The 21,448-nt window shown below is 37.5% G+C and overlaps 6 protein-coding genes across 16 annotated transcripts; 3 read left to right on the top strand and 3 right to left on the bottom strand.

Moving 5' to 3' along the window:
- Positions 1-474: 474 nt before the first annotated feature.
- On the top strand, positions 475-3,123 carry LOC117625349. Of its 5 annotated transcripts, XM_034356929.1 has the most exons (9): positions 869-912; positions 1,172-1,205; positions 1,295-1,605; positions 1,758-1,829; positions 1,959-2,026; positions 2,135-2,285; positions 2,391-2,471; positions 2,575-2,664; positions 2,796-3,123. In XM_034356929.1, exons 3-9 carry the CDS (start codon positions 1,345-1,347, stop codon positions 2,883-2,885), a joined length of 813 nt encoding a protein of 270 aa, XP_034212820.1. In that variant the 5' UTR covers positions 869-912; positions 1,172-1,205; positions 1,295-1,344; the 3' UTR covers positions 2,886-3,123. The 5 variants fall into 5 exon arrangements, with proteins under 5 accessions (XP_034212809.1, XP_034212824.1, XP_034212830.1 ...); XM_034356918.1 differs by lacking the exons at positions 869-912; positions 1,172-1,205 and adding an exon at positions 475-704; XM_034356933.1 differs by lacking the exons at positions 869-912; positions 1,172-1,205 and adding an exon at positions 475-704 and having other exon boundaries at positions 1,280-1,605.
- A 422-nt stretch (positions 3,124-3,545) lies between these two features.
- LOC117625330 (sulfhydryl oxidase 2) lies at positions 3,546-7,832 on the bottom strand. Of its 3 annotated transcripts, none has more exons than XR_004585425.1 (12): positions 7,286-7,832; positions 7,053-7,077; positions 6,877-6,969; positions 6,215-6,396; positions 5,948-6,017; positions 5,778-5,846; positions 5,583-5,656; positions 5,350-5,500; positions 5,106-5,146; positions 4,648-4,794; positions 4,052-4,573; positions 3,546-3,958 (listed from the first exon to the last, which is right to left on the bottom strand). XR_004585425.1 is itself a non-coding variant. In XM_034356915.1 (12 exons), the coding sequence occupies exons 1-12, from the start codon at positions 7,504-7,506 to the stop codon at positions 3,937-3,939; spliced, it is 1,530 nt and encodes a 509-aa protein (XP_034212806.1). In that variant the 5' UTR covers positions 7,507-7,831; the 3' UTR covers positions 3,557-3,936. The 3 variants fall into 3 exon arrangements, 2 of the variants coding, with proteins under 2 accessions (XP_034212800.1, XP_034212806.1); XM_034356915.1 differs by having other exon boundaries at positions 3,557-3,958; positions 4,139-4,573; positions 7,286-7,831; XM_034356909.1 differs by having other exon boundaries at positions 3,546-4,573.
- A 638-nt stretch (positions 7,833-8,470) lies between these two features.
- On the top strand, positions 8,471-11,440 carry LOC117625379 (repressor of RNA polymerase III transcription MAF1 homolog). 3 transcript variants are annotated; one of them, XM_034356946.1, is made up of 11 exons: positions 8,471-8,603; positions 8,835-8,914; positions 9,005-9,075; positions 9,176-9,225; positions 9,488-9,561; positions 9,648-9,710; positions 10,079-10,166; positions 10,562-10,624; positions 10,695-10,774; positions 10,906-10,977; positions 11,068-11,440. In XM_034356946.1, exons 2-11 carry the CDS (start codon positions 8,883-8,885, stop codon positions 11,132-11,134), a joined length of 660 nt encoding a protein of 219 aa, XP_034212837.1. In that variant the 5' UTR covers positions 8,471-8,603; positions 8,835-8,882; the 3' UTR covers positions 11,135-11,440. The 3 variants fall into 3 exon arrangements, with proteins under 3 accessions (XP_034212837.1, XP_034212838.1, XP_034212842.1); XM_034356947.1 differs by having other exon boundaries at positions 8,483-8,627; XM_034356951.1 differs by lacking the exon at positions 8,471-8,603 and adding an exon at positions 8,708-8,730.
- Positions 11,441-12,034: 594 nt separating this feature from the next.
- On the bottom strand, positions 12,035-12,969 carry LOC117613478. Its single transcript, XM_034342088.1, has one exon. The coding sequence runs from the start codon at positions 12,902-12,904 to the stop codon at positions 12,332-12,334; it is 573 nt and encodes a 190-aa protein (XP_034197979.1). The 5' UTR covers positions 12,905-12,969; the 3' UTR covers positions 12,035-12,331.
- Positions 12,970-14,409: 1,440 nt separating this feature from the next.
- Positions 14,410-16,089, bottom strand: LOC117616034 (GDSL esterase/lipase 6). The gene is made up of 4 exons (XM_034345230.1): positions 15,803-16,089; positions 15,526-15,671; positions 14,924-15,389; positions 14,410-14,760 (listed from the first exon to the last, which is right to left on the bottom strand). Exons 1-4 carry the CDS (start codon positions 16,074-16,076, stop codon positions 14,522-14,524), a joined length of 1,125 nt encoding a protein of 374 aa, XP_034201121.1. The 5' UTR covers positions 16,077-16,089; the 3' UTR covers positions 14,410-14,521.
- Positions 16,090-17,170: 1,081 nt separating this feature from the next.
- On the top strand, positions 17,171-20,926 carry LOC117637167 (tetratricopeptide repeat protein 5-like). 3 transcript variants are annotated; one of them, XM_034371993.1, is made up of 13 exons: positions 17,171-17,496; positions 17,853-17,962; positions 18,058-18,168; positions 18,267-18,324; positions 18,414-18,503; positions 18,832-18,926; positions 19,108-19,161; positions 19,248-19,385; positions 19,522-19,579; positions 19,702-19,816; positions 20,043-20,112; positions 20,280-20,351; positions 20,540-20,926. In XM_034371993.1, the coding sequence occupies exons 1-13, from the start codon at positions 17,328-17,330 to the stop codon at positions 20,654-20,656; spliced, it is 1,257 nt and encodes a 418-aa protein (XP_034227884.1). In that variant the 5' UTR covers positions 17,171-17,327; the 3' UTR covers positions 20,657-20,926. The 3 variants fall into 3 exon arrangements, 2 of the variants coding, with proteins under 2 accessions (XP_034227884.1, XP_034227890.1); XR_004587161.1 differs by lacking the exon at positions 20,043-20,112 and having other exon boundaries at positions 17,185-17,496; positions 20,540-20,653; XM_034371999.1 differs by lacking the exons at positions 19,702-19,816; positions 20,043-20,112 and having other exon boundaries at positions 17,185-17,496.
- The last annotated feature ends 522 nt before the right edge of the window (positions 20,927-21,448 follow it).

The following is a 21,448-nucleotide window of genomic DNA, read 5'->3' as shown; positions in this document are numbered from 1 at the left end:
AACGTCAAAAGCCAGGAAGGTAGCTAGAAATAATCTTTGACTTTCTTTGCCTACATGATCTCTTCCCCACTCATTTTATTGTGAAAATAATCGGTCACACAAAATTAATATGACTTCATATTTGTTCCAAGTTTTCGCATGATTTAGGTTTAATGCAATCTTAATCACGGTTAAGACTTACTTAATTAAGGGTTGAGATGGGTTAATTTCATTAAACTCGTATTGTGGGTTTGTGACCTCATGTCATGAGCAGCAAAAAATAATGATGGTGTGCTGCCTGAGAGACGGGAAAATGAAATTCCCGTGGAAGTTAAGTTGAGGCAGTCTAAACGAAAATAACGGTAAAGTAAAAGGAATCGTGGAAGTCGCAGAGGCTTGAGCTTCCCGTTAGAATCTCTCTCTCTCTAAGCTTACAATTAATCCATATAAATAGAAGAGACCAACATAAACATATTGCAGAGAGAGAGAGAGAGAGAGAGAGAGAGAGAGAGAGAGAGAGAGAGAGAGAGAGAGATGTGTTTATTTTATGCCACAAACTTAGAACATACATGTAATTAATTGTATTTAGATGAAATTGTGGCTTGTGAATTGAGTTCCCACAAACAAGTCACTCAATCCCTTTGCTTAATTCCAAAACAGAGAGATTTCTCAGAGAGACAAACAGAGCTTTCTTCTCAGCTTCAAGAATATAATAACCTCTTCTTGTAAGTCTCTTCTCCATTTCCTTTTCTCATATTCTTCCTTCTTTTCTTGATGCATGCTTTTGCTTTCAACCCCTTTTAGGCCTTGGTTTGAAAAAAGGTATCTTTTTTTTGGCTTCAGAGAGAGCAGTCTCTTTTCATCTTTCCCTCTCTGTTTCCTTTTCTGGGTACTTTCTTCTTCTTGCTTTTCTATGTCATGGCATGTTTCCTTGTGAGTTTTTTTTTCCTGTTGCCGTGTGATGATTAGATTTCTGTAGTTATGTGTTGGAAGTTCCTTTAAAGCCTCTTTAATTTGTTGTTTCATAAAGGAACCTCCACTTTCCTAAATGATCCATTTTGGCTGAGTTTTTAATATTTCCATGCAACCTTGTGTGCTTGTGTTGATTTCCATTCCATGCCTTTTCTTCTCAGTTTTCCCTTCCTCTATCAAAGGGTAATCCACTTTCCTAAATCACCCATTTATTTTTCAGGTCTCTAGTTTTTCATGTTTTCAACAATTGAGTGGTGAGAGTTGTTGAATTATATTTCCTATATTCAAATATGTAGCTCAACAATTTGTTATGTATTAACTACAACAGGTTATTGTTTTCCAGGGGGTTTCTATCAAACACTGTGAACTCCTTTGGTTGTAGAGATTTTGAGGATGGGGGAACACTTTGTATTGTTGGTGGATCGATTAATCACCGAATCCACGTTAGAAGCTGCAATTGAGAGCAGGAACCGGTCGATGCAAGCCACATCCTCAGCAATCGACAAAGCGAAAATTGATGGCTGTTGCCAGAAAATAATAGATGTTAAGGATATATCACCCTTAACTGGGAAGCTAGTAGAATGCAGAATATGCCAAGACGAGGATCAAGATTCAAACATGGAGACACCCTGCTCTTGCTGTGGCAGCTTAAAGGTTAGTTTTCAAATGTTTATGGCTGTTTGTACATCTAATTTTGGTTCTAAGCTTAATGACTTTTAGAAATTAGAAAAACAATTTAAAAAAATAATAATGACTTTGCTGTGTTCCATGGCCTAAAAATGAAAATTTGGTTCTTGATGTTGCAGTATGCGCACCGCAGATGTGTACAGAGGTGGTGCAATGAGAAAGGTGACACAGTGTGTGAGATATGCCACCAGGTGGGTTCATTAATCTGGTTTTCTAATTCCATTTTCCTTCCAAATTAGTAATTTTATTTGACCATCTGGAAAATAACCTTGCATCAGACTTAATAGCCTTCACTGACATTACGTTCTTTTAACTTTCAGCAATTCAAACCTGGTTATACAGCTCCTCCTCCACTGTTTCAATTCGGGCGTATACCAATGAACTTCAGGTAAATAAATTATATAATAATCTCTGTGCAGTAGGGCTCATAAGCAGCTTTCTTTGTGATTAAATTTCTGGTTTTACCAAACCTTGTTTCAAAAATCTGTAATGACAGGGGAAACTGGGAGATTTCGCAAAGGGACAGCCCGCGCATTATAGCAATGGTTTCGACTGACCGTGCTTTCCTGAATACTAATCCTGACTACGATGAGTATTCAGCTTCTACTGCAAGAAATGTGTTATGCTGTCGTTCACTCGCTTTCATCGTAATCTCTCTCTCTCTCTCACTCTCCCTCAGAAATTCTACATGTTCTTGTCTTGGTGATCATATCTGAACAAATTTATTAAGGTAGTTCGTTTCTTGTGTGCAGTTCATGGTCCTGCTGATTCTACGGCATACGCTTCCTCTCATAATCAATGGAAACAAAGAATACTCTTTCCCACTCGTTATGGTAAACCTTTTCATGGCTTAGTTTCTACTCTATAATTCTTCTCATCAAGACCTTATCAGTAAGGTGAAGCTGCAACATCTGAATCTTGTGTGTTTGTGTGTAGTTGTTGCTTTTACGAACTCTTGGGATTGTGCTGCCAATATATGTAATTGTGAGGGCAGTAACTGCTATTCAGCGCCGCCGAGGCCATCAAGTAAGTATGCATGTTTCCTTAATCCCTTCCTAAATAAGTACGTGTTTAATGATCATATTAATTCTCATCTGATCTTTTAAGTATAATGCTGAGCTAATTCATCTCTCTCACTCTCTGCATATGTTAAATAGGAACTTTCCACTTCCTCTGATGAAGAAACAGAACCTTCAATCCTTCAGCCTGAGCTTGAGCCCCAACCCCATGTCATTCGTGTTCACTAAATTCAACAATGGAAGTTTGGTCTCATCAGCTCTTTGTTGGTATAGTGGAAACTGTTGTAAAATTGTGAGTTTCCATATTGTGGGCGTGTCTCGTCATCGTATGTACAGTTAGGGAAGTATCCTACAGTATATATACATACATAGAGAAATTATACTGAGAAAAATATCCAGTCAAGCAACCAGAGCTGACACAAATGTATGCCAAAATGTAGATAATAATACTCTAATAGTTGCATCATTTAATGAGTCGATATGCCTAAACCGGCTATGATGTGAGTTGCTTACTTCCATTGTAATTTTAAACTACTCTAATGGGGGCACAGGTTTGAATTCGCGAGTAAAGGGCGGGCACATTGCCTTGACCAACTGGTCTAACCCACGGAAACTTACTTTACGTCCATTATTTTCAAATGAATCCATTTCTCACATCCAGAAAAAAGAAAATTAAACTTCAGTATACGTTTCTATTCTTTCAGCATAAATTGACTGATGAAAAGAGAGATCCATCTTACGTTTTATGCATTCATGGAATTTCTGCTCATAATTTCGCGTACTTTTAATCTTGTTCGTAACACTTCCGTTTGAACGGAGAGTCTCACTACGATACAATTTAGTATACGTTTGGTGCACACATTCAAAAAGAGCTTTTGCAACAAATCATTGGCACGAAGTAACACTCATATTCAAATGCGTACATTTCATCTTCATCATTTAGAAATTCGAGTATGTTGGATATAAAAGGAATTGAAGAGCAATAATGTATAGTCTATCAAGACAATGGTTTCCCCAATCCTTTGACTAGATCCATGCAGAAAACAAATAAAAACAAAGCCGCATAGGATCTAGAACGATCTTATCCAAAATTTTAAGATTGTATAAATCTGTACAGTCCTCATTATATGTAGAAAGAAGAAAAGCTATCAAATAGAGTACAGATGAGGACCTCGGCAGGCCATCTTGTACAAGTCGGTATCTGCTTTCCTACTAGGAGCCTGACTTCCGTCTGCTGCGCACCTTATTATCTGTGCGCAGGTTTGCCCTTGCAACAAAACTAGCTCCAGCTTCTCCTTGGCCTGAAATTTGGTGGAAGAAAAACAAATAAGAAAATCGAAAAACCTCCAGACAATCTCTCACTCTCCCTTTTTCTTTGATTTTTCTTTTTTTACCCTTTCTCCCATTGAGTTCTGGTTCTTTTATCCCTTTTTGAAAGAGTTTATCAAATTTTCTTTAAAGAGCGAAGGTGGTGGAAATACTTCCGACTCTTTTGCTGCGAACGCCAGTAGCAAGCAAGCGCTCCGAATGCACAACTAGCAACAGCAACAGCCAATGCAGCCCCCAGAGGCACCACAATCGCATTTGTTGAGGGCACCAAATCTTCAAGAACCCTGTTTGTCCCGTCATTCCCATTAATACCCTTGTCTTTGTAAAGAGAAACAAGCGTTTTCCCATAATATTCTTTCAGAAATTTGAACACCTCATCCTGGTCCCATTCAATTCCGTCATTTTTCTGGCTACGAGAGAGGTAACAAGATGGGCAGAACTGCCTAAGAGGCCAAATCATTTTTGGGAATTTGGGATCAGCAGTTCCTAAAGAGGCTTCCTCTTTAATCAATCTCTCATTGACTTTATTGTGAGCACTCCACAGCCAAAGGGCAAAGTCGCGGGACTTGTTGAAAGGAGTAGAAACACTGAAATTTAAGTTATTGAGTTAGATAAAAGAAATTTTAAACTTTAAAAATGCATTATTTCCAGTTGACTTTACCTTGAACACATATCGTAAAAATGTTGGCGGCATTCCTCACAGATGAAGAAGTTATGCACAAAATCACATATTGTGGTGAACGCAAAATTGCTCTCTCCATCCTCAATTCTAACTGAAAGTGAATGTAGAAGAACCCATAATCCGCAGCTGCACCCAAAAAATAAAGGAGGGAAAAAGAAAAACAACTCAAATGCATGTCACCAACCGAATTCTGAAATGATGCTTTTGTAATATACATGTTATTGGAACGACATTAATTTAACAAATATTTAATGAATTAACTTTAAAAGGTCAAGTATGTTTCCTGGATCATATTCACGGTCTCACAACCTAATAGTCAGATGCACAAACTGACCATAAAAAATTAAAAAATTCTAATATATTTAGAGGCATACAAAAGAACAACCTAGATATAACCACTTAACAGCTTTTTGGTAATATTGGTAATGAACCATTACCTAAAGCCCCTGGTATCATTTTTGCTGCCACGGCAAAACATCTGTGAAGAATACCCAAAGAAAGCAAAGAAAATAAGTAATCTATTCCATATCCATAAAAATAAGAACAGAATTATGAAAAAAGAAAAAGAAAAAGAGAAAAGGAAACTATGGATAAGAAGTTACAAGAAACAAAGATTGAGAAGACAGTGTATTATTATTAACTGATCTTTTCCTGTCAAATGCAGCGTTTTTATGTACCTACCCAATATCCTCGAGGAACATCTCTACCACAAATCTGAAAATTCCCCAGAGCAGCCTGTACATCTTGGTCTCCCTGTCTGTCAGCTGACCACATATCTAGTGGGCACAAGTCATCAAAATTCACTAGTACCTCTGCACTTCCCTTTCGGCACCTAATACAATTATCTACAGTGAAATAATGAAACAAAAAATATTACAAAGGTAAAGAGGAATGAAATAATTGGACTTTTTTACCTCCTAGAAGGATGATGAGCCACCAAAAGTTGAAGAAATTTCACTAATGAAGCCCGTGTATTTGATTTGATCATCTGGAAGAACATGCATACACAAGAATAGTGAAATCTGTAAATAATAAAGTGGACAAATGACCAAAAAAATAAACAACAAATCGTCACCAGATGGGTGGAAAGAGGGGAAAAAAAGGTATACCTTGTGTCCTAAGATTATTTCAAAAGCAGTTGATGTTGCTTCCTCAACGTCATAGACAGCCCGAGCAATCTTTCACAAGTCATGCATTGCAAAAGTTAATATTTTGAATTAAAGAAATCTACTGTAATTGTTAGAACTTAGAAATAAGACAACTTTATAGCAATGCTAACCTGCCCAGGGTCCGACACATTTGACGAAAGATGCTCATTTTCAAATTTCTGATCATCCAAGGCGAATGAGCTGAAACCTTAAGGAGTGTTAGGAACGTGAAGCTCAAATGGACACTACAACTAATGAATTGAAATGCATGGCAAATTCAATGAAGTCGCACTGATTCTAATGAAGTGCTAAATATTGAGGACGATTTCTTTGGATAAAATATGCATTACTAAACAAGAATTTCGGTCAAATTGATAATGGATGTAAATACATCATACCTGCCTGTTTGCTTGTTGATCCAACTAAGCAATCGATCAGCTGTGCGGCCATCAGCAATGACACGTATATCACTTTTGGTTTGTGTAGGTTCCCAACCGGCAGATGCAAATTTAGATGGAGGTCCCCAAAAGAGCATAGGATAATGACCCACAGAAAAGTTATCACAGAGTTTGGTATTTATCTGTACTGCCAAACAAGTTAAAAAGGTAGGGTCTAAGGACCAGCAATGTATCTTGATAATTTAATAACCAAACAGAAAAGAAGTAATATGCGAATTCAAAAGAGATGGCAAAATACCAGTCTCAAACATCAGAATAATTACACAAATGCAGACTAGAAAGTTAAATATGAATGAAGCTTTAGGTCATGCTATGGAAGCTGAGCTATCTCTTTTAATGGTGTATTCACATTACTAGATGCTCTCTAAAGAACCTATTTATTTCTTTACTTCAACCTGGAATTCTTACAGATCATTCTATGAGCAAATAATTGCAATCCTATCCGCCCCAACCGCCCTACAGAAAGGCAACCCCAGCCTTCACTAAACACTGCTCAGAAAATAGGCCATCTTTTACAGCAAAAGAAATCAAGTAACCACACCACATGGGAAGAAGAACGTTGGGAAAGAAAACTTAAGAGACACAACACATGAGATATAAACCTTTGAGGCACAGTCCACCCTTGTCATTAATATGATCCCTGGATGCACAGCATCAGGCCCATTGAAAAGCCTCGCAACCTTTTCATATTGGGGCTGCAAATTGATATATAAACAATAAGACAAACAACATCCATCAGAAATTGTTAAACACAAAGGTGGGGTATTTTATAGCATACCTTATAGTTTCTGCAAGCCGGACACCTGTGAGGTCAAATAACAACAAAAGGATTAAACTTCTCATAACAACAGCTATAATAAGCGAGTAAAAAATAAAAATTTAGTGAAAAGAATAAGTGTCTAGTCTCTAATAGATCTAATCTCCAGTAACAGTGAAAAAATGAACACTTCAAACCAACGAGAAAATCGAGCGTGGAAACGAATGGTTTATTGAAAATTCAGAATAGCTGACCAGTGAGCGAAGAATTCGACTACGGCAAAGGAGGCAGGGGTGTCTCTGAGGACTTCATCGAAATTCGTGGCATTCAATTCGACGGCGTAGTCGTGAACATCAGCGTTGTCTGTATTGACGGCACGGAGGATCGAGCGCGATCCCCACGAGGAAGAAGAAGCGGAGAGTGTGAAGGTCAACGAAAAGAGGCTCAGAATCAGAAGCCAAAGTGCACGAGACATGAGAAATTGGATCGACTATTAGCAGCCAAAAATGAAGAAATCAAAATAAAAACCGTTAAGAAAAAAAGAGCAAGGCTTTTGCGCGAGTTATGAGTTTTCTAGAAGAGATCTGCGAGTGAGAAAGCGAGATTGTGTCTGTGTTAAAAAATTAGCTGAGGAGGAGGAGGAGGAGGTTCAAGGTTTAGTCATGTGCTGTGGTGGGCACTGGAAATGGGTGCGCTTTACGTATTCTTTGCTATTGCTACCACAGCTACGGGCTCAGCGAATGCAAGTGCTCACGAGGGTTTTACTCAATTTTCAAGTTTTTGGATCATCCTGTGTTCTTCCATTCCATGTTAGGTTGATTTTTAAGATTTTATTATTATTAAAAGAATTTTTTATTATTTATTTGGTAAAGATTATAAAAGAAATTTAAGGTGGCATAAATTAATATACGTTTTTTTATATTTCTTTATCAGCGAAGAGGTTAACCATATTTTGTCTTTTTATTCAGTCGTTACGACCATTTCATTTCTTTATTTGATACAAATGAGAATGAGAGTCGAAATTTGGCATTGGCCGAAATAGTAAATACTAGATCAATCTTAATGAATTTTTTTTTCTAATTATATTTCAATATTATATTATCATATTTTACTTGTTACATTTTCTAACAAAGTTGGTGATGGTGTTAGTTCGTCGGAAGCCAACCTATTTGGAAGTTCCTATAAAAAAAATTAAAAAAAAACTATTTGGAAGCTTTTGCTCCAATCAAAACCATAAGAACCAAAAAAAATGAAGTCCTTGGAGCTTGGAAAGGTTTCATTTGTAACATATAGGCCTTTTGGGTCCCAAAAAAATTTGTAACATGGACGGTCAAGGCCATTGGCCTAGTTGACGAGATGGCCAAATGGGCCGGGCCTTCTTTTGTGGTCAATATCCAAACGATAAACACCCTTGTCCAATAATTGACCCACACGTTGATATTGTGGTAGGCTTGACTTTGAGAGCTCTCTTTCAAATTTGGGAATATTCGAATTTTAGGGCTGTCTGAAACCTCTGGATCCCGTTCTGACCCAACCCTAAATCGGCCAATTTGGGACCTTCCCCTAATTCTGGTAATTTCCTCTAAGGTGCTTCCGGTTCGTCATTTTGCTCCTCTTAATCTACTTTTTTCGCTTATTTGTGGTATTTATAGTTTTATCCAATTCTCAGTAAATGCTTGCTTGTAGTTTCTGTGCTTAAGTATGCTTTTTTTTTCCTTGTTGTTTTCATTTTCGTATTTGGATGGCTGCTTGTATGTGCTGTGAGTTCTTCGTATGTGATTGTTGTATTTGTTTATTTTACAGGATCTCCAATTTTCTGTAATCATAGGGTGCCTTCGACATTAACTGAGTATGAAGTTCTTGGAATACACCCCGTTGGAACGGTAGATTTACTGTAACCCCCGCTTAATTTAGACCCATTTATTCTCTGCGTTTTTGTGAATATAATAACGTTTTGGGCTTTACGTTTGCAGATTAAATGATTTCTTTAGTCATTTGAATCTCGGAGGGCGAACCATTAATGGTTGTCTTGAAGCTTACTCTTGTAAGTACAAAATTATTCGGTTTCTTTTTTTCTTTTTTCTGAAAATGTGTTTGTGGATTGTTGCAGAAGGATTTAGTTTCTGTTATGTTTTAATTACTAGGTAAACACACGGGATCGGATAAGAAATTGTCTCTCAGTTTGGAGAATGAGGTAAGATCAGGTTACATATAACAATATTATATGTTTTATTTTTCCTTTATTATCATTCTCTATACATTTGTTATTTTGTGTTTCCTTTCCTCTCAGTTTTTGCTCCAAATACAGAGACATGGATAATATGTATATGTATCATCTGTATGTTTGTGTATATCATTACGTGATCCTTGTTTTCTGCACATCTGTTTCTAAACAACAACCGAAGGTTTTCTTGTAAGACATCTTGATCTTTATTATTTTTATGTTTAAATATCAGATTCTTGATTATCTTGGGAAATCTTCGGACACTGACTCTTCCTCACCTGCTGAATTCCTGCTGACCAGATCCAGGTGACCAATGTTAACTAGATAGATCTGGAAAGTTGCAGGTTGTTTCTCATGGGTGTTTAATTTTTAATACTTTATGTTCATTCCAGCCGGAAGACATTGATTTACCTGGTTTTGACACTCTATCACTTGTATCCGGACTATGACTTCAGGTATCCCTGTATCTTGTACTGTATTAAACATCTTGTGTTTCATGGAGGCCTGAACAAGAGGATTATGGGTAATGCCACTGTCAGCTTATTGGGCGACGTGGCAACCCACTTTATAATCCTCTTCTGTTTGCATTGGGAGTGTTGTCAAGAGGTTTGACAGACAGTTTGAACTGTCGCTCTACATGGAGCTGAGAGTTCAAGTCTCTCCATTTCCCAAGTCTCAAATGTTGAACATTTATGTGGTGGATTTTGTTTTTGATTCTGCACCTTATCACTATGGATCGTATTGAACTCTGATGCATTTACGTGGATTTAAGAAAATAGTATCTTTGTATTGTGGTATTGCCTACATCTTTGCCGTTTTCCAGTGCAGTAAATGCTCACCAGTTCTTCACAGAGGAAAGCTGGGACAGTTTTAAGCAAATGTTTGATACCTATATGTTTGAAGCATCAAAGGTATTGCTGTGCTAACAATTGTGCTTACTTTGTTGTTTAGTAATGAATGATAGAATACCATGTCACCTACTTGCATTTTCTCTTTTTGCACAAATGTAACTTTGTCTGACAGATGTGTCGATTGGTTCCTACTTGATAATAACTTGTGTTGATACTCTTTGATACCTTGACTTGTTTCGGACATTTCATGAATGCACAGTATTTCATTGTTTGTTGCATTAACTGAAGAGTTGGTTTCTAATTTCTCTCTCTTTCGGTTCTATTGGTGACTAGATGCCGAGTCTTGTGCATTGTCATTTGTCATGACATTTAGTTTTTATAGAATACTGAAGGCTTTGTTATGCCGAAGACTTTGTTGATCATTTTCTCTGGTTTCTTGGGACCATTGAATTCAGGAATGGACAGAGACCAATGAGGGCAGTTCCTTGCTGGAAGCTTTGTACAAGGCTTTGGATGAGGTAAGCATATTTTCAAAAGAAGTTGGAATGCAAACTGTTCCAAGCAATTGTCTGATGCATTGTACTGCAGGTCGTTAGATTAGCAGAATGTGAAGTTTACAGTTACGTTCCCGACTCTGACGCTGATCCGTTTCTTGAGAGAGGAGCTGTGTGAGTTATCCTTTTGGTTGCTTGAGAAATTTACACATGCTGCACAGATCATGATGTTGATGTATCATCATCACTCTAACCTCTTACTCGTGTATGTTTCGTTGACATCGTGCTTCGTTTGTTTCCTTCAGATGGTCATTCAACTTCTTTTTCTATAATAGAAAACTTAAACGTGTTGTGAGTTTCCGTCTCAGTTGTGAAAGGTGGGTCACAGTCATATTAAAATTTAACAATGTTCCCAAAAATTACCAATTGGCAAACGGATTTTATGTTTTACTCGTCGTTTTTGGCAGTAACTTGGTGGCTGATGGGCTGTGCTATGAGGAAGATGGAGAAATTTTTGATGGCATGGACATTTGAGCGCAATCTGCTGCTGGTCCGTTGGTTAATATGTCAAAGATACTTGACAACCTTTATGTAGTTGTGTAAAAGCTCTAGGGCCCATACTCGGAGGCGTGAGAATTAGGTTTAGCTGTTTCTCGCCAACATGGATGTTGTAACTTGTATCGTATGTGCGTTAGACTAACGCTATATGTAAATCTGTGTCAAATTCAATAAATTGAATGTCAGGCTTGTGTGTACAATGCATATCGGACAACTCGTGCACACGATATTCCTTCTGTAAACCGGTTTATCTGTAATATAACTATGTTCGCTTAAATGCTCTAGTCAGAAACTAACTGCTATTTTTAAGTTGAGCAGCTCTCTAAAAGGAACAGCTTAACTTTTTATTATTATTTGGGATAAAAATGTGATAGAATTTTATTAGATCAATGATAATAAAGAGCACAAAGGACGCATACTATAAATGGAGTCATCTCAATAATAATATGACATATGGGTAAAACTTTTTCAACTCTGAAAAACTAAAAGGATTTATAAATAATTATTCTTGAAAATAACTTTTCTATAACTTCCTTTAATCGAAAAGAAATAGGTAACCTAAGTTGCCAGCAAAAACACTTCAGTTTTTGTAACGGGGCTGCTACTATGATGATCTCGTGGAACAACACACCATTTTGGATGAAACATAAGGACAAAACATATGTTAACAAAACTCATAATCACAACATTGACAAGCTTAAGTTGCAACTAAATTTTTTTTAAAAGGGATAAGGTGGTGGATGAGAGACGAGTGGAATAGCACCAGTCTTCTTTACCTCATTTTTTATAATAAACTGGCATAGTTATCTTGTTAATCTGCTACTTTAATCACGATCTGGATTTGATATTTTGTTGACTAAAGTAAAAACTATAATGTGAAATGAAAGCAATCCATCTACGATCTGACTTTTATTTTCTCCACCAAACACGTGTAAATCTTTACAATAGTAATTATAGTAAATCGGTGATTAATTATCCACCAACCAAAGTAACATATTAACTACATTCCATTTCCCCCAAATTACACCAAATCTATCTCTCCCGTTCACCCTTCTCTTTGAAAAAAATAACCTCAGAGCTACCACCACCATTACAGTTACAAGCCAAATTAATGAGATATTAATTCCCTGATCTAATTTTAAAAAAAGGAAAAAAGAAGAAGAAAAATCATAATTATCTTGAAGAAATCGGCTCTTCTTTGATGGTTTCCAATACAGGCTTCCTTGACCTACAGGCAGCTAACCTATACTGAAACTCTGCCACCTGCAACCCCTCAACTCCATCCAAACTCAACCTCAGTGGACCTCGATCACCTTTACCATCTTGATCTTGATCATCATGACTTTCTTCCCCGCTCTCCGCTCCTACCATTTCTCCTCCTTCGCGGCCGTTTTCGGGCAAGATTCTGACCTTGCCGCCGGATATGCGCTTGGCCGCTGAGTTGGCCGCCATGAAGAACACTGCCATGTCTGCGGCCGTGACTAAAGAGCTGAGCCTCCTCATCGGGAACATGAGGTAAACATTGCCAAACTCCAACTCCTCGTCGGCGCCGAGAGCGGAGAATCTGCGGCCTATGTGGAGAGACTGTGAGTTTGCTAAGAAGGTGCCTGGACACTCGAGCATGAGCTCCGCCGCTTTGATCGGTTCCCGGAACTGTCGAACGGCGCTGTTTGGGAAGATCACTCTTGCTGATTTGGAGCTCTTGATCAGAGGCGTGGCCAAAGTGCATGAGATGTAGTTTCCCATTCTAGACTTGTGACGAATTAAAATTGGTTAGAAGGTTGGTTTGGTTGGTTTGGGAGGAAAAACGTTGGGAGCGGGGTATATATAGGGAAAGAGGGGGTCAATCAAAGTCGGAATATTTCATATTATAAAATTAATAAAAATAAAAATAAAATCATGTGCTTTTAAAAATAGGAGTTGTGGAAGTTTGTGTGTGCTGTGGGTGTAACTTGTTTGGTATTTTACCAAAAAGGTTCAAAATTGAAAATTAAAAAGAGGAAAGAAAAATGCGCGTCTGGGAAAAGGAGGCGAAGGAGCATGTGTTTCAAACTTTTGATGCCTCGTGCCTCTTCCTCCTTGTCATGCGAATTTTCGCTGTGAATGCGTGTGGGGCCCAAAAATTACCTTCCACACTTTGAGAGTTTCCAGCTGTTGGTGGTGACTGACTCACTGCCCTCAATTGTTTACTAGAAGCTTGGAAATTTTCTAGCAATTCATTTAATTAATTATTTAATAATGTCTTTTCATGGGTTTACTTTGGGCCAAATCCAACTGGAGGTGTCCACACGCACCAAAAGTACACCTTAATCATAGGAAACATGAGGGTTTAATGGTTTGCCTACCCTTGTCCTTTGCAGTTTATTTTTTCTGATTGAAGAACTTGCGCTTTAATTTCTTCATCCCACTGTTCAAGTTTACTTCTTGCTGATGATTTTCAACCATGGATGAAATTTTTTATTCTTTTATTTTTAAATTGGTGTCTTTTGGTTCCAATTAAGTGATTATTATTCCATAATCTTCAGGATTTTGTGGCGTTGACCATTTTAAATTTGACAATTTAACAGTTTAGATAGTTCAAGAGTTTGGAGTTTGGTAGACTAATTTTCACTCCACCATAATCTCTTGGGTTTGATTATAAAAACTGAAACGTAAACTTAAAACTTGAAATACATAGTAGTTTATACAGGAACAAATTAGGTTGGAATGTCTGCCATTTCGTATTGTTTGTCGGTGGGCTTTCACACAAGCCATGCCTAACAGTTGAGAATGTGTCTTTGTGATGAATGATGTATCTATGTTGGATGGGATCGCACAGTATATAGGACTGCAGATGAAGACCACATATAAGTTAACGAAACAAAGAATGCAAGGTGTCATTGTTTCTTTATCGACATCGGACAGCCTATCCTAATCCTATCCCAAACAATAATTAAGCCGCGCCCACTCAGAGAGAGTTTTTTTTCCTCAATTTACTCATTTATGTTGGAGTTGCATTGGAATATATTTATATTCAATGAGTTAACGATATTTAACCAACAAAATATGTGGTGCCCTAGCTAGCCAGTACATACTTTAAATTGGTAGCATGTCCACATCAAATTTATCTTTAAATTTGATTGTTGTCATGTTGCTATGGGCTAGGCCAAAAGAATTTAAGAATATATTTTACAAAAACAAAAGTAATAAATACAATAAAAAATGGATATTGCTCTTGTTATTTTCTTTGATATAAGACGTGAGATTATTCTCTTATTTCGTATACAATCTTAATATTGGATGTATTTAGAGGTGTAAAATGATTCCGACTATATAAAAAAACTCCCAACAATAACATGTCATTTTACTCATCAAATGTTTTGGTCAAACATGAGGGAGGCTAATGTTGACTAGAGTCTTCAAATTAAGAGGTCTAATTCGAGATTTCTTGCCAGCCCACAAGGCCTTGGATATGAGCTTGTAAGCACGCTCCGACGGATGGAAATAATCCCAGAACAAAAACTCATTGGGATTTGGACAAAGCCCGTAGCCCTCCTTGCCGCACTGTATCATTCCCCCTAGAGTACCTTCCCCGCAACATGCACTCGATACGTCCGAAAACCCTACACATATAATCATAATTAGGATGTTAATTAATCAATGTCATTAGGATGTTAATTAATCAATGTCGTCTTAGTTTAGTATACAGAGTGATTATGTTAATTAATCAATGTCGTCTTAGTTTAGTATACAGAGTGACTAATTGATTTAAAGAACATTCCATACGATAACGTGTAGGAGTGGCTCGAAAGTGTTGAACAATGTCATAGACTGCACCATAAACACTGAGCACACCGCGGTGCTTAGAAGGCATATCGTTGACCAAGCTTTCTAGACCCTTGTTGAATTTGTTGACCATAGCATTCATCTTCCCGTAACATCGATCTATGGGTGTGCCTGGCAAGAGGGCCCTGGCTGGGACACACCCAACAGGTCCCAGTGAAAATACGGAGACTCGGCGAGCGCCCAGTTTGTAAATTTGGTCCAAGAATTTTGAGACTTGCGTTAGCATGGCTTGCACATAGGCGTCGGGGTCAAGTTTTGGAGGGTCAATTGGGATGAAGTAGCTGAAGATGTCGTTGGAACCAGACTCGAACAAGAAGATTGAGTTTTGGACTAGGGTTTTGTTAACCTGGTTTTGCTCCACCAGTGTTTGGAATTGTCGTAATTGTTCCTGGAGTGAGGTCACGCCCTAGCATCCACATATATATAGGCGTGATTACTTAAGATGTTTATGTTGTCAAAATTGTGAATCAAAACACTACTTTATTAGATATTGATGGATAGTATTACTCCAAATTCCATGGAAAGAGTATGATTTTTATTACCAAATCGCTATTTGTTGCCTGCAAAACACCACTGCCAGCACTGGCAAAGTTAATGCCATTGGAGGGATAATCTTTAAGGCTTCCATTGAGAACTTCAATCTGTGCCTCAAGATATGGTTTTTGAAGATCAATGCCCATGAATTGTGCTGCACATATATACATACAAAATAATATAAAACCATTTTCAAATAATTTAAGAAAATAACTTGATTAATATATTTGATGATAAAAATTAGTAATAATAATATAGCTTAATTATAGGTAAGGTAGGCCTCACAAATGAAGTCAGCAACAGTTCTGCCATTAGTGAACCTGCCAGTGGGGTAGTGGAAGAAGGTTGAGCCGTAGGGGGGAAAATCTGCTTGAGCGGTGCTGTTCTTGTTGAAGTGGTTGTTTCCGGCGTCGAAGATTGAGTCTCCGAAGATGAAGATCCCAGAAACAACGTTAACACTGGACGGAGAATGTTTTGCCGAGGAAACAGATAAGAATATAGATGCAAGAAAGAAAACTACTCTAACCATCATGATCAAGACCACTTGCACTTTCTCCATGTGCTATATATATATACACAAAGAACTTATGAGTTAGAGAAGGGAAAGGGAAAGCTATGCAGGCCATGAAAGAGGCGAAAAAGAAAGAAATGAAGGTGAAGAAGTGGAGACAAATTATGAAACAGAATGCACGAGCATGGTGTGGTGTGCATCAAGAGCCTCATTTTTCATCAGTATTATTCGGTACCTTTATCAGTAGGCAGGTAGCTAGCCGCCACAAAAGAAAGCTGTTTTTGTTAGACATTCGTTTCTCATTGATTTATAATTAATTAATTACCAATTTATTTTGTTCATCATACAACATTAGTTGCTCCATTCATAAAATTCTATTTTGGATGGAAGAAGATCAGCTTGATCCGTCCCTTCAATATAATCTAAACAAATTATCCAAATACTGTGCCCCTCTCTCTCTCTCTCTCTCTCTCTCTGTGGATTGGGTTTTGTAGTTTCTATTCTTTTGTAGATGGGACTTCTTTCGTCCTTCTGCTTTCAAAGCAATATTGTTTTAGCAAAACAAATAAAATGTTGCATTTACTGCTGTTTAAATGGTTGAGATTTTAGAAACAAACAAAAAAGGAAAGAGGGAATCCGCTCTATTTTTCAACATTAACTTAGCAAGAAGATTCTTTTTAAATCTAAAAATGCTCAAATTTGAAAACGTGGGATATGCGAGTTGGCTAAGGCAATGCATCCATCCCATTATACTCAAGTTTTAGTTCCCTCCGTCTAAATTAGATTAACTTAGAGTAATTTACATTATCATTTGTATTTTAAAAAAAAATCTAAATTCTTGATGTAACTTCTATTTGTTGTCTCATTTTCTTATTTTATCAGTCATCTTTATTTTCTTAAACTTCAATTAATTTAGAGGGTAGCCCACTTAAGCTAATAGTGCAGCCCAACTCCACAGACAGGCCTATGGCCTTTGCCGGCCATTTTATCCGCAACACATTCTCTCGCGATACGCACGTTTGACAAAGGAGGCCCAAAGGAAACGACATGCGTTTAACAGGTAAATATTGCACGTCGTTTGTAATATCCAGCAGGCAACAGATACAAACAGACAGTCATCATCGACCTGGGCTCTCTGTCCCACATCCACGAGAACAGTAGTCAACAATAGGCTCCACACTCGCTCCCTTGGGTCACCATTTTATCTTAAGCTACAATCTTTCGGGCAGGCCAAAACGACGCGTTCCGAACCCGTCTTCTTGGGTTCTCACACTTGGCTCTGTTGTGCGTGCCTGAGCGATGAGCAGTCAAGCAGTGGAAGACGACGCTCTGGTCAAAGCCACCAGAGCTACCGAAGCGCTTTACCTAGTTCGAGACACTTACTTTCCGCCCAACCCAGATGACAAAATCGCCAAATTGAATGCCGAATCCGATCTCGCTCTCAGCCTTCTTGATTCCATTCCTCCTGGTAATACTTCCATGGGCCCATTTCATTTTACGTATTGTGAAAACCATTTGAAAAGCTGTCCTTTTTGTGTTTTCAAGCTTATTTGTGCCTTTATCTTTGATGGGTTTTTCCTTGATATGCTTGTCTGAACTTTGAAGGACCAAATTTGGGCTACAATGGTTGAAATAGAAGTGTTTCTCGTTTCAATGATAATGCCTATAAATCTGGGATACTGACAAAACTAGTTTATGGTTGGTCTTATTTGGTTCTTTGGTTGTTTAAATTGTTGCACCGCTAATTTCTTTGTTATTTGGTTATATTTGTAATGTTTGGGCATGTCATTCAGTTTAATTGTCAAACATTATGTCCTTTACCAGAGCAAAGGAAACTTCCAGCCCAGCGTGCAAAATACGAATATCTGAGAGGAAAGATATTGGATGTCTTGCCGGACTATAGAAAAGAAGCAGAGGATCATCTCTCAAAAGCTGTAAGCAACAATGCGTTGTATTTTCCAGTATTTCAGCATGTTTGTAATGCTCAAGCCGAAGTTCACTTCCTGAAATAGATTAATCAACGCTGCAGGTTAAGTTGAATCCATCTCTTGCAGATGCTTGGCTATGTTTAGGTAACTGCATTTGGAAGAAGGGAGATCTATATTCAGCCAAGAACTGCTTTACTCTTGCACTAAGCAAGGTTATCATTGATTTGATTTCTGTGTTTTCATCACAGTGACCTCTCAATTCATTTTACTGTAAGTTTTATGATAGCCACTTATTTTCGGTCTTGTACAGGGTCCAAACAAACAGATACTTTGTCAACTGTCCATGCTCGAAAGGAAAATGGCTCAAGGCAACCTTTTGTTTCTCAACTCATTTTTCCTGTTGTCTTTCATGGCGCGTGCGTCATTGTGCTTATCTAAATCTCATCCCTGTCTCTAGGTACTGATAATCAGGCAGAACTTGTTGATGAAAGCATTCAACATGCCAAGGAAGCCATAACTTTGGATGTCAAGGATGGGAATTCTTGGTGTAAGATCTCATATTCGACCATCTCAAAAAGTTCTATATTCTTCAACTTTGAGTAAGATTTATACTGGATATATCGTATGGCACATTACACTTAGTTTGCTTTGCCATTTACCTTGGATGCTTGCTAGTCTCCTTTTGGTTCGCTTAGTTTGACTGGTACATGATATCATTTCTCTTTGGGTTGCATATTGATGTACATCAACATCTTGTACATGCATAATAAAAATATTTTGAAGTGATTAAATTAAGCCCTTGTTTGGCTTCTACGCTTATTGTTTGAGATTGGTGATTATTCTTTCTCCCTAACATTGTCTAACCCTATTGACAGATAATCTTGGAAATGCATGTCTTACAAGTTTCTTTGTAACTGGAGCTTGGGACCACGCCAGACTTCTGAAGTCTTTGAAGGCATACCAAAATGCTGTAAGTGTGTAAAGTAAGAACTTTCTTAGAGATCTGTTTCCTGTTAATGGGTCATCTGCGCTAATGGGTCATCTGCACTAATCATGATTAGGGGAATTATTCATTTATCCATATGCTGCAATTTAGGCCTTTTCTTTCTTTAAGCATGGAAGATGTTCTGATTTTTAATATTACATATCAGGAAAAGGATGAAAGAATGAAGTCCAATCCAGACCTATATTTTAACTCTGCCACTGTAAGTTTATTTTTCCTTCTGATTTATGTAATCACTCACAAGTTCCTCTATTCAAAACAAATATAACATTGAGTTTCTGATTTTAGGTAAACAAATATCTAGAAAACTATGAAAGGGCCCTTACTGGATTTGAAGCTGCCGCTTTAAAGGATCCTGGTCTCAGTGCTATGGAGGAGGTTCAAAAGATTGTTAACCTTCTTGACAAGTTAGATAATTTGTTAAGGGTAATGCATTTCTCGTTGCAAGTTTTGTATTTTGGGGTCTTCAATGCGTTTTCCTCCCTTTTTAAGTAGTTTACTGTTTGAAAGACACCATTCTACAACATGTACTTGTTCTTATAGATTCTGTTCTGTTTCACAGGGACATGCTAGATCTAAACGGCTTGCATCTTTAGCATCATCTCTGGCTGCTGTGAACTGTATGCTTCCTTAATCTTTCATGTTTGTAGTTTATGGTGATTTGTGAATTCACTGAATCTGCCCCATTGTCTTTTTTTATCGTGGGGATATACTGATTTTCCTTGTTTGCATCTTCTATAAGTGAACTCCTCGTACAGAAGAGCTACTGTAGATCTTCTGTCAGAGGGTCTGAACAAAGCAGTAGCACTAATAGGAAAAGTGTTATTCTTCATTAAGCATGAGAATGTTGCTCCACTGTAAGTCCTCTGGAAGCACCTTGCATATATACTTAAATACCTAAATTTATCTCTTTCATTCTGTTGCTAATATGTAGAACTGTGATGCAGTGTAATTAAAGTGCTTGATAATATGAACTTGCTGTGTGTGTGTGTGAGAGATTGCCGGGTGCTGAGTGCATCTGTATTTTTAGGTTTTTAGCTTTGTTCTTGACCATTTTATCCTCTCTCTCTCTCTCATTTTTAGGTATTATTTGGCATGTGATGCAAATCAAATATGCTTCGTTGTGTCCGTTTATGGCATTCAGTATGATTTGGTAAGAGTTAGCAGCTTAAGAATTAAATGAGAAATAGAAAGTACATGGTACTTTCTTTACATTCCAAATATGGATTTGTGTCTGACCTTTTTATGTATTGAGCAAACATGCTTTGTCTTTCATCATTTTAAGTGATTTAGGAGTCAAATTGAACCTTGTTCTCACAGATCAAAGAAGGAGATCAGCTGACAATTTTGGACCCTTTTCATCGGCATGTCAATTTTTCTTGGAAAGAAAAGGTGCTTAATTTAACTAATTTGGACATTCTTTCGTTTTTGTTTGATTAAAAGATTGAGTAATAAAATAGATGCTAATTGGAATGCAGTCTTATTTGTGGATTTTAAGATTGTTGATTTTCATTAACAACGGTATTAATTATTTACCCTCGTACATAACCATTCTGTTCTTGTTCCAATGCTATTGTCAGTTGTACCAGTTCAAATCATTTCGTGTGGATTTCATAGAACAAATGCTTGTAAATGGAAAGGCTCTGACTCCTCACCAAGCAGTCCGTACCTCAATTTATGCACAACACAAACCATGATAATGGTCTTGAGTGAAGTTTTTGTGAGTTGAGTACTTCTGTTGAGGTTTTGTTTGCCTTCTCTTGATTTTTTTTGCTGTAATGTTTGTGAATAGATTAGGGGATGAAGAAGGTAAAGGTACATGGGTAAAAGTTGTTGCCCAAGTTGAGAGAATAGAAAAATAGTATATTTTGATGGGTTTTTCGGTCGGCCTTGCATTTGGATGGAGCTTGCTCGTGTTTGGATTGCACATGGAAGAGAATCTACATACAAAATGCGTTTCTCAATTATTTATTTTTGTCAATTTGAGCATATCAAACAGTTGAACCGTCGATTTATCTCCCCACACGCTGTGTGAAGTGTGAAACTAATCCCAATTCAGATCCAACTTAATGCCATTCCAGCCACGGTTCCGTAAATTTTAAAAAAAAAATTAATTTCATCGCACAGAAAATTAAAAATAGAAAATTAAAGAAAATAATCGTATCCAATTCATCTACTTTCTAATTTTAGAGGGTAGGGGTATTTTGCAATTCTATTTGGGGACATTTTAATCCTAACATATTTTTGGATGAGATATCAATTTTGTGGCTGATATTCGAAGGTGTAGAACAATTTTATGCGCGCTCCAAAGAGTCCAAAAGTGCCAATGTCATTTGACTTTTACATTTTACTGTGTCTCTTGCATGTGGCTTGTTTAGCAAGAAAATGCTTGGAATTAAGAAAACGAGATCAATGGATGGGGTTACATGGGTTTGAACTTTGATGGAGGACTTCTCTCAAGTTGTGCTCAAGTAATTTTATTTTGCATG

This window comes from Prunus dulcis, chromosome 1, assembly GCF_902201215.1.
Source record: "Prunus dulcis chromosome 1, ALMONDv2, whole genome shotgun sequence".
Lineage (NCBI taxonomy): Eukaryota > Viridiplantae > Streptophyta > Magnoliopsida > Rosales > Rosaceae > Prunus > Prunus dulcis.
Note: the sequence above shows the minus strand (reverse complement) of the source record. Positions and strands in the feature narration are given on the sequence as shown.

Excerpts from the sequence above, each read along its gene's own strand:
- LOC117625379 (XM_034356946.1), top strand. The coding sequence starts at position 8,883 with ATGAAGTTCTTGGAATACACCCCGTTGGAACG. Across the intron at positions 8,915-9,004 it reads GAATACACCCCGTTGGAACG|ATTAAATGATTTCTTTAGTC; the intron begins GTAGATTTACTG and ends TTACGTTTGCAG. Across the intron at positions 10,978-11,067 it reads TTCCGTCTCAGTTGTGAAAG|TAACTTGGTGGCTGATGGGC; the intron begins GTGGGTCACAGT and ends CGTTTTTGGCAG.
- LOC117616034 (XM_034345230.1), bottom strand. The coding sequence starts at position 16,076 with ATGGAGAAAGTGCAAGTGGTCTTGATCATGATGGTTAGAGTAGTTTTC. Across the intron at positions 15,672-15,802 it reads AACTGTTGCTGACTTCATTT|CACAATTCATGGGCATTGAT; the intron begins GTGAGGCCTACC and ends ATATATGTGCAG. Across the intron at positions 14,761-14,923 it reads AGCCACTCCTACACGTTATC|GGTTTTCGGACGTATCGAGT; the intron begins GTATGGAATGTT and ends TTATATGTGTAG.
- LOC117613478 (XM_034342088.1), bottom strand. The coding sequence starts at position 12,904 with ATGGGAAACTACATCTCATGCACTTTGGCCACGCCTCTGATCAAGAGC.
- LOC117637167 (XM_034371993.1), top strand. The coding sequence starts at position 17,328 with ATGAGCAGTCAAGCAGTGGAAGACGACGCTCTGGTCAAAGCCACCAGA. Across the intron at positions 18,325-18,413 it reads CGAAAGGAAAATGGCTCAAG|GTACTGATAATCAGGCAGAA; the intron begins GCAACCTTTTGT and ends CCCTGTCTCTAG. Across the intron at positions 19,386-19,521 it reads AGTTAGATAATTTGTTAAGG|GGACATGCTAGATCTAAACG; the intron begins GTAATGCATTTC and ends TCTGTTTCACAG.
- LOC117625330 (XM_034356909.1), bottom strand. The coding sequence starts at position 7,506 with ATGTCTCGTGCACTTTGGCTTCTGATTCTGAGCCTCTTTTCGTTGACC. Across the intron at positions 6,018-6,214 it reads ATCAACAAGCAAACAGGCAG|CTCATTCGCCTTGGATGATC; the intron begins GTATGATGTATT and ends TTAAGGTTTCAG. Across the intron at positions 5,147-5,349 it reads ATGTTCCTCGAGGATATTGG|ATGTTTTGCCGTGGCAGCAA; the intron begins GTAGGTACATAA and ends TATTCTTCACAG.
- LOC117625349 (XM_034356918.1), top strand. The coding sequence starts at position 1,345 with ATGGGGGAACACTTTGTATTGTTGGTGGATCGATTAATCACCGAATCC. Across the intron at positions 2,472-2,574 it reads ACTCTTTCCCACTCGTTATG|TTGTTGCTTTTACGAACTCT; the intron begins GTAAACCTTTTC and ends GTTTGTGTGTAG. Across the intron at positions 2,665-2,795 it reads AGCGCCGCCGAGGCCATCAA|GAACTTTCCACTTCCTCTGA; the intron begins GTAAGTATGCAT and ends TATGTTAAATAG.